We start from the raw sequence: 10,301 nt of genomic DNA, 5'->3' as shown, positions 1-10,301 counted from the left end.
TACGTTGCTCAGGGGAACGTAAACGGTCTCAGTGTACGACTCATCATATAGGCCTACATGTGAATATTAGGCTTTACATGTATCACTACATTCAATGTTCCATTGGAGCCGAAAATATAATATACCTGCTTAGAACAACACCAGCATTAATTTGTACAATCTGAAGGCGACGATACAGGTCAGTGAAATTGTTTTGCCACTCAGGAAACCACGGCACCTGCCTTTTGACACATCCTATCCTGTACTCGGTCTCAGAAGAAATTCGAGTTTGTCAGTTCCAGCGATGGCAATTACCAGGGTAACAAGGGAAATATTGTCCATCAATATGACCTAGGTGGCCGGTGTTTTTCGATCAGCTGCCATAGGATACTGTATTATTTTGAGCCACATAGTTAAATACCCGTTATAATTTACGTTACAAAACGGTTTCGAGATCTAGACATGGAGTTGTTTGCAAGAAGATATTTGCAATTAGTCTGTAAGTGTTCTTGACGCGATATCACTGATTGAGATACTGAGCTGATTGGTTCTTGCCTAGCCGTTGTCATAGAAACTATAAAGACGGTACGTTTGCAATAAGTAACAATGCTTTAAAATTGCAGCTGTGACTGAAGTAACACAAACATTGAATGCATGTTTGCTTTTATTAATGGCGCGGATCCCTCACCCCGATGAGCACACGGCGCGCCGCGGCGGCTGCAAACTGGCACACCACAACAATTTCCAGTCTGCGTGCTGATTGTGAGATCAAACTTTCACATAATTGAAATCATTACTGACTTGGGAAGACAAAGGAGGACCTATAACGTCTGTACGTCATGATATGCATAAATTATATTCATGATATATCGTCATTACTGAAATGTGTACTAAAAGTGTAATTCTAAATTCTGTGTTTTCCTACAGGTTGTCAGACGTAGACCAGTGGCCGTACATATCGAGTAACGTCGGCGACCTTTTGAAAGCTGCATGAATCCTGCATCCGGGTCATCATGAAATATTCAGGACTACTTGTGTGCTTCTGTCTGCTATTGCTGAGCTGCAACAAGGCACCATTTGTGAATGCGCAAGATGCGCGTGCAGACATTCCCGCTCACGAAGACCCTGGTCACAACGCGCACCAGGAGGGCGTAATATTCGGTTGCCTTGGACTTGTGGTCGTGCTCGCAGTATTCTGCACGATGATCCTGTGCGCTCTGATCCAGAGAACGCGATTTGAAATCCGACGCCTCGACGAAGTCATTCCGAAGGTTGTGGAGCGCATGCGCAAGGAAATGGTGACGGCTAATGGCGAACTGATGTCGGGGACGCTGACAGCTTCGCATGAATTTCAGACAGAGTTTTTGAACGAGGACGTGCAATTAACGTCGTACAGGCGACGAAACGAGGCCGACGCGTCAGCCGAGGCTAGTGCTAACGCCGAGGCTAGTGCTCCGATCGAAGAAGCCACTACTCAAGCGGAAACGAGCCTTCCGAGGAGAGATGTCGAGAGGGAAGAGCGATCATCGAGCCCAAGGAGGAGTAACAGACGTGAGCGTCAGCCGTCACCCGAGCGACGGGAACGTTTCGAACGCCACGCCCATTTGCAGCACGAGTCACGACACAGCGAGCGCCTGGAAGATGTGTTTCGCGCGCATCCCTCGTATGGCATCCGACCTCCGCCTCCACCATACCTCCACGGCTACGACAATCCGGGCATGATGATGAACGACGAAGCGTCGGCATATCGACACGGCCGCCGACCAGGACCAAGAACGGCCCCAAAGCCGGCGCATCGATCGTCGCGCCCTGTGTCTGCCTACCTGACTTCGGGAAACGAATATCCTGACGAATCACCTCGGCCGGTTTCGGTAATCGGCCTCGGAGGTGATGACGTCGAAAGACAGCCTCGAAGGCATGGTCATGGACGTGATCGTAAATACAAGTCACTTCTCTATGAAAGTCATGTATAACACGCTGACATATCATCGTACGTCGACTAGCTTGTATTTTGAATGATTTTGTACTGTTTATGTTATGCGTCATGTCACTTTGAAATTTCACTCATAACATGTAATCATGCTAGGTACATTATGTTTCACAAACGCCATAAGGCGATGGTCAAGTTCCTTGTTTCTGTTTTTTTTTTTTTTTGAAAGAGAAAAGAAGATTAATAGCCCTATGATACTTCATCCTCAGGAATAATACCCCCAAAATAATGACTGTCCAAAGGCTGAACATAATGTAGTGTATGCCTAATGAGGGTATTCTGCTACGCCTCGTTGCCAGAAAGTAGCTAAGCAAAAAACAAAACAAAACAAAAACAGAAAACACACACACACACACACACACATCGCTGAAAGTTCTGGACTGGAAATGGAAGGATTATGTTTCATGACTGTATTCCGAACCATTCCGAAAAAAAGAAGAAGAAACAATTAATGTTTTCCATCAAGATACCACTGTTTGACGTGGGCTTAATAGTATCTCAAAAGGTTCGATACAACTCCTTCGCCTGTATGATACATAGTGTATGTTATCTACAATTAAGGGTTATACCTATTCTTTTTTTTTTTTTTTTTTGCACTGAGGTTTATTCAACGGTAATATCTTTCTTACGTTTATATCTCGTTCCGATGAAGTTCATCCACAAAGATTAGCGGTTGCAAACGAACAAAAGGAGAGACTATACATTGTTCGGCAACTTACATGTATAGTCTAAACCCAACGGAAACTGGGCGATCCATACGGTCGTGGATGAAATGAAATGCAAAAAAAAAAAAAGAAAAGAAAAAAAGTCATGGTTCAATTTATTGGCAACGAGACTTATGTGACAGTTTGTTCGAGTTGTGAATGGGAAGGATTCGTGATGTTCAATCACAAACTGACACGCTGCCGCGCACGGTCTACCATCCAAAACGACGCACAGCCCGCTAGTGGTACTTTTGTGGAACGGTGCGACCTGATGAATGCGTAGCGTGACGGAGAACATCTGCCATTCATAGTAGTGATATAGCGGGACTTTATTCATTACTTATCAATCTTTGGAGTCACTTTTCGACTTGAGAGTTACCAATGTAGAGACATGGTTGCACAAAAGAAATATACACTGTACTGTGGATGCACCAGACCTACAAAGCAATCTTCTCTATACCTGAAAAGGAGAGCATTCACGAATATTATTCCGCAACAAATTCTTGGTTGCGGGCATTACCCCGGCATTTTAAAACTTAAGGTAACCTTATCTTTGCAAAGGGGTTGAAAACAGCAGCTGAACCCTAACCCTATTATATGTATACTTCCATGAGACCTAGCTCTAAACATTTATAAACTCCAGTCCCCCAGTGTGAACCCCTCACCCTTACCTACAACTGTAACCGTGATCCTGGACTCAGGAGTCACTAAGAATGCACAACGATGGTTCACTCACAAGTGAATACAGAATGTCAGTAGTATAGGTGAACACATGAAAACAGCAGCAATCGACTAGGTGGGCTTGCTTTGTTGTGAAACAAAGTAAGAGACTTAAAAAAAAATCGTGCATCATATCAGAATGATATCATCTTTGTCACTGACAAACAAAGTTTACCACTTTTTAAAATAACCCAGTAACTCATCTTGACGACAGCAAACGTTTTGAAATGATGAAGTACGAGAAGTCTAATTCTTACGGAGTTTTATGAATGGATTTTTCTTGTGAACAGGACCTTTTTGCGTCGACTTTTATTGAGTGATATAAGATTATATTGGCAGAGTCGATAAGAATACTTCGAGATGCGAATAGCACACCGGGTCATATTAAAACAAAAGAGAAACAATCGGAAGGGTACACCGGGTCATACAAAAGAGAAACAATCGGAATGGTACAGGAATAGAAGACGAGCAATAAACATTGTAAAAATCGTCTTGTATGACATGTTTGTCATTGTATTTAGTTTGCTTTGAACTGCCCTAAACAGCTATTTAATGAGAAATATTGTGTCCCGACTTACTATGTAAATGGACATATTACGTATATGACACAGATGGTTGAAGAGATTCCAAAAGCACCATTGTGTTGTACATACTTCAGTTACGGTCACTGCCATATCAATTAAGTATTATCCTTCAGAATTGATGTGAGGCTACACATCTTTGTATTATACATGATAATCAATTGTCATCGCACAAACTTGCCATCAACCTGCCGTCTATCATGCCAAACGTTGCCTTATTCTCGCGTACGGATTACAGAGACTCCAACCCCAAGCACCTTTTGGCTGGAGATCTTCCGTCGGAAGCGGGAGAGATGGAGTCTCTGGGATTACAGTATTACATAGTATACACAATGTTCATGAAGGACAGTAACTCGTGGTGTATAGGACCTATGTTTTCATGATGCATCCGAAGAGATTGATATTCTTGGAGATTCATCATAGGACTCAATGGTGGACCGAATCATTCCTTCCCTACCGGGGTACGTTCGAAACCCACCAGCAGCACCTGTTAGCGAGTACTATTATGTGCATCGAAGCGGGGTAAATGGTCTTCGGTAACGGTCGACTCCTGTCGAAATTCTTCGGCTGAGTGTATACTTTAATGCTACAGTCACACACGGCCGGGTCACAAAACGGATCTGATCAGGTTTGGAATATCAAGTTCTGCTGTCATGGCCCTCCGGATTAGTCCAGGAATGGAGAGTATTATGCTACAGTCACACACGGCCGGATTTCGAACCGGGTCCATAACGAATTAAAACTGTCTCGGCCCTGTTTGAGCCATAGAGACCAGTATCGAACCGTATAAAAGTCCGCTTTAATGAATCATTTTCGACCCCTATCGACCCGTGTCCACCCGCTTCGACCCATACTGAACCCGTATGTAAACCTTCTCATCATTCGTTGCATGAATATATTTAAAGACTTGCGAAGTTCCTTAGCAAAATACATGTAGATTGAAATCCATTCGTTATGTCAATGTTAATTAAAGGCTTGGACAGTTTCCTAATAACTACACGAAGATTTATCATAATGACTGCCCTAAAGCGTTCTCAAGCCTGTCTTTCATGGGCCATTATGACAAAGTGCTCAACTGTATACAAGTAATATCCATCCGATCGACGTCAAGTGTGTGCCCATTGAACCTATAAAGATATTACAAAAGGAAATTGTGTTGTTATACCACGCAGGAAAGCCTTATACGATGTAGATATTTTGACATGCTGCATAGAGAATTTCCACCATAACAATGCCATTAGCCCAAGGTACAGGTGTTATGTATGTAATGAGACTACAACAGACTCGTGGGCCTGTACATACGATTGCATTTTAATATCATTCTCCAAGGGTGTATACAGTATATGAACATAGTGATGAATGTATGACCGACCGTAACAGGTCAACTTGACTAGCAAGAAGTGCATAGAGTACAGTCCTCATGTAAATCATAATATAGGACCATATGTGTGTAATCTACGTGGCCTGCCCTTCACTTGTCTAGGTGTATTCTATTTTCACTCTTCACAATGGAGATTATAGGACCTCGTGCTGTTTCTTTTTTTCTCTATTCTTTATTCGATCAGACAGGAAGTGCGCTCCCAAGTAAGACCATCTCTTGATCTGACTCAGTGTTTGGATGCTTTCAAGCTCCAAAGTACATCCCACACAGCCTTTTCTCTCTCTATTCCTCTCTCCATCTCTATCTCTCTTTCCTTCCTTTCTGTATGTCAACCATTTTGAAAAAGAAAAAAAAAAGAGAAGAGAGTAAGCCTAAATTAACAAAAGGAACTTGTTCTTCAGCCGTTGCACGTAATGAGCAAAACTTTTGTTTCAAAGCAAGACATTTTCCCGTCATCTTAGTTGCTGCTGTGCACTGCATCTAAGAGTAAACAGTTTTATGCGTCTTTTCCAACAATTATGATAAAATATGCCTAGTGAACTTGAAACTCGAATCACTGTTCCCATTTCTGCGCAGTCTGTATCCCTAGTTACATTTCAAAGTGTTGCATACTTAATAAGCAGCGGTCTTATCATTGTAAAATTGTTGCACTGTGTGAAAAAGCAAACAGAAAACAACAACAAAATGTCTCTTCACTTATTATACATACTGTACAAGGTCGTCTTGAAGTCCAAAGGAATCTAGTGAGGCTTTTAATCATTTTCATAATATTTACTTTATTATTTTACTTATATCTGTAACATTTACAACACTACTATAAAAGTTATGTACACACGCTTCAGATCTATTAAACACACTTTAATAGAAATGCGACATTATGAGTACAGATTCAGCGGCAAATATCCGAAACATTTCATGCGCTCCTATCCTATTGTACATGTACAGTGTACACTGTACTACATACAGTATACTGCTCTGTATGCTCTTTCCAGTTCCAAAGTTTTTCATCAAATTCAAATCCATGTCTTGTATCTACCTACAAGTTTTATGCATTTTCTTTTTCTCCACATTTATTGATGAGGGAATCACAACTTCATGCTTTGATGGTGTCACAGTGTTTGTTGTATGTTTTACATTGAAAATGCGTAATGAATAATTGCAAGGAATATGAAGAAAACGTCAAATAGACTGTAATTTTGGGAATGAACATTCAACTATGCAATGAAATAAATCTGTATTTTGTACGAAAAAAAAGTGAAAGATCGTGGACCATAGAATTCTTTCTGTGTACCAGTGTGGCGTGCAATTGTAATAGGAATTTCTTGCATTACATTTGAAGTACGTGTACAATTGTATATGATGGACATTTGGTGTAGTACGACTACTGGGGACTATTTCTTACAATACACTTAACATACAAATTCACAAATATAGAACATTTTAAAAGGTATGTAACGTATCCTTTTACATAATGAACTAGAACTATCACTCAATGTGATTAATACCCACACCAAACACTGAGGGAGTTTGCTCAACCAGCATTAACTTTGTATGCTTTTTATTGAAAAAAAAAAGAAACCATGGCAATGTATTGTTCATTATTGAGCAAATGTCTATCTTGCTCACTGATAGTCATATGTGCCATACTCAAGTCAAGTGCTCAAAACCTGACAGAGTAAGATAATTAAATTGGCAATTTCTATAATATTTGTTAAACAAATGTTGTTACCATGGCAACACAATGTTCGACATAAAGAATGAAGTTTGCACAACTACATATCGCAGCTGTCACACGTGCCAAATTTCAAGTCAGATGCTCAAAAGCTGAGGGAGTTAGCTGAATTCATATCATGGCATAATTTTCATTCAAAATATGCAGTTCCCATGGCAACACATTTTTCAACATTGACGAAAGATAAGTTTTGCACATCTAGGTTATATCAAGATCACATGTGCCAAATTTGAAGCCAAATGCTCAAAAACTGAAAGAGTTAGCTGAACCACAATGTTTGTATGATTTTCATTCAAAATGTACTGTTACCATGGCAACACATTGTTCAACAATGACAAAAGAGGAAGTTTGCACATCTTTGTGCTATAGCGGTCACATGTGCCAAATTTCAAGCTAAGTGCTCAAAGACTGAGGGAGTTCACGGAGTCCATAGTATTTTTGTATGATTTTCAATCAAAATATGCTGTTACCATGGCAACACATTTTTCAACAATGACAAAAGATTAAGTCTGCACATCTACATACCATAGCCGTTACATGTGCCAAATTTCAAGCCATATGCTCAAAGACTGAGGGAGTTAACTGAATCCAAAATATTTTTGTATTCTTCTTAGTGAAAGAATGCTGTTACCATGGCAACACATTGTTCAACAATGATGAAAGATTAAGTTTGCACATCTATGAACTATAGTGGTCATATGTACCAAATTTCAAGCCAAGTGCCCAAAGAGGAACATTTTGTAAGATTTCTTAAAAATTTGCCGTTGCCATGGCAATGCATTATGCAGTACTAACGAGAAAGGTATCATGCACATCTTTATTTGATAGTGGTCCCACATGTCAAATTTGGTGTCAATTGCTCAAAAAATGAGAGAGTAGTTCAATCCACAACATTTTACAAGATTTGTTCAAAATTTGCTGTTGCCATGGCAATGCATTATGCAATACTAACAAAAAAGGTTGTATTGCACATCTTCCTTTGATTCTGGTCACACATGCCAAATTTGGGGTCAATTGCTCAAAAAAGTGAGAGAGTAGTTCGATCCACAAGTTTTTATGAAAATATGCCATTACCATGGCAACATATTATGCAATACTAACAAAAAAGGTGTCTTGCACATCTTCCTTTGATGCAGTCATGCATGCTGAATTTGGGGTCAATTGCTCAAAAAAATGAAAGAGTATTCGATCCACAACATTTTACAAGATTTGTTAAAAATTTGCTGTTGCCATGGCAACGCATAATGCAATACTAATGAAAAGGGTGTCTTGCACACCTTCCTTTGATAGCGTCTGGTCACACATGCCAAATTTGGGGTCAATTGCTCAAAAAATGAGAGAAAAGTTCGAGCCACAAGATTTTGCAACGGACTGACCGACCGACCGGCCACCCGACCTCAGAGTGATTCCTATATACCCCCCCCCCTACACAATATGTGTGGGTGGGGTATAATAAAGATAATACACAACTAACTGAACTGTAACAGTAAGCTAATGATACATCAAATTCCTACAATTTTGTATAAAGTGGGTTTTGTCAGATTTTCATGACAAAAATTTGATCTTATACATTACATCATGTAAGACACAACTCATCATCAAAACATGAGAGAAAGTGCCACACTGTATTTTTTTCTTCCTTCTGGCCCAGTGGTGACTGAGAAAAAAAAAAAGAGGAAATATCAAATAAGTTCATTTCAACAGCAGCTTGTTAAATTGGAAAGTGGACGTGTATCCTTGTGTGTAGGTTCCAGTTCTCTGTCAGCGTGAGAAACTTGAAAACACGAGGTGCAACGCATGAAATGGAGTGTCAAAACATAACAGACAGCGAATAGACACATTTAACCTCCAACTGAACTCCATAAAACATGCTGGGAGAGTTCCTGTTCAGTAAACTACCTGGATGTGATATTGTTGTTTGAATGTCATGGTGAGAAACAAAACCAAACAAACTACAATGTACAACAATAGAGTATGTAAGGCCGCCTCTTCTGCCCACTGAACTTGGCATCGTGGCAACCTCTCTTTTCAATGTAAAATTGATTTTCTTCTACTACTTTAACCATTTCTTCATTATCTACTAGCCTACTATTCACTAGCCTAGTCTTGGCAACTTTACTGTTGCTTATCAGGATACAGGACTGGTTTGCACCATCATCCACAAAAACAAAACAATACCAGGTAAACAAATACATTGTACTACACTTCTGTTCACAACTGAAGTAAAATACAATTGTACATTGACAAAACAGATTTTTCTTCATGTAAACATAATTACTTGAATGATAATAACAACATCCCAGCATCATAAAAGGCACGTGAACACTAAATAAGGAAAATGTCAGGACAGTCTATGTGAAGGATGAAGTTGGCAAGAAGGGACAGAACAAGGAACAATATATTATGGTGAAAACGGCTTGTGAAAGGACAGATAGGCAAAAGATGAAATAAATTTTGCTTTTAAGGGGAGAGCGAAGAAGTGTTTAAATACTTTATACAGTAATAAGAAAGGCTCAAGACAAAATTTGGCTATCATCTTCGGAGATTCCTAGCAAAGTAAGGGCAAGTCCAAGATAATGTCCCCTCAGATGCTCAAAATTCATCTTGATTTTATCAAAAAGTTATTGATATCATCTTGTAGCCAAAGAGTTAAATCATATGTTTCCAGCAAAGAAAATATTGAATTATGCAAATTTATGCAAGAAATATGGCCTTGATTTGCATAAATCAAAAACAAACCTTACGTATGGGACAAATTATAAATATTCATCTAAAATCAGTTGAATTTGTCCTTGACCTAGTTCCTTTATGGACATGACCCCTGTATGAGTTAGTATAATCTGCAATTGGTAAAACAAGGTCAGCACATTAATTATGCAAATTATGCACTTTCCCAGAACATAGTGTCCCATACGTAAGGATTTGAGTATGTTTTTTTAAGTTTTTTCTGAAGATTTGTAACATTGACCAATCATACTTTAGGAAGTTCTAATTTATTCATTTCAACTCCAGATTAGCAAAACTAAATGAGGAAATTTAATTAGTCCTTCATCTTATAACTAATTAAAGTTTGCTTACGTATGGGACAAATGCCTTACGTATGGGACATTACATGCAAAGTGAATGGGAAAACCGCCTTTTGACATGGATGCTATATGTCCTTACATTTGTTTGGTTAATGGTTATCTTTGCACCTACTCTGAAGAATATGTCT

The 10,301-nt window shown here is 39.5% G+C and overlaps 1 protein-coding gene across 1 annotated transcript; it reads left to right on the top strand.

Annotated features, from left to right (window-relative positions):
• The first annotated feature begins 992 nt into the window (after positions 1-992).
• Positions 993-1,952, top strand: LOC140246729 (uncharacterized). Its single transcript, XM_072326068.1, has one exon. It carries the CDS (start codon positions 993-995, stop codon positions 1,950-1,952), a length of 960 nt encoding a protein of 319 aa, XP_072182169.1.
• The last annotated feature ends 8,349 nt before the right edge of the window (positions 1,953-10,301 follow it).

This window comes from Diadema setosum, chromosome 3 (genome assembly GCF_964275005.1).
Source record: "Diadema setosum chromosome 3, eeDiaSeto1, whole genome shotgun sequence".
NCBI classification, from domain to species: Eukaryota; Metazoa; Echinodermata; class Echinoidea; order Diadematoida; family Diadematidae; genus Diadema; species Diadema setosum.
This window is presented reverse-complemented; position numbering and strand designations above follow the sequence as displayed.

Coding starts and splice junctions, on each gene's coding strand:
- LOC140246729 (XM_072326068.1), top strand. CDS start 993: ATGAAATATTCAGGACTACTTGTGTGCTTCTGTCTGCTATTGCTGAGC.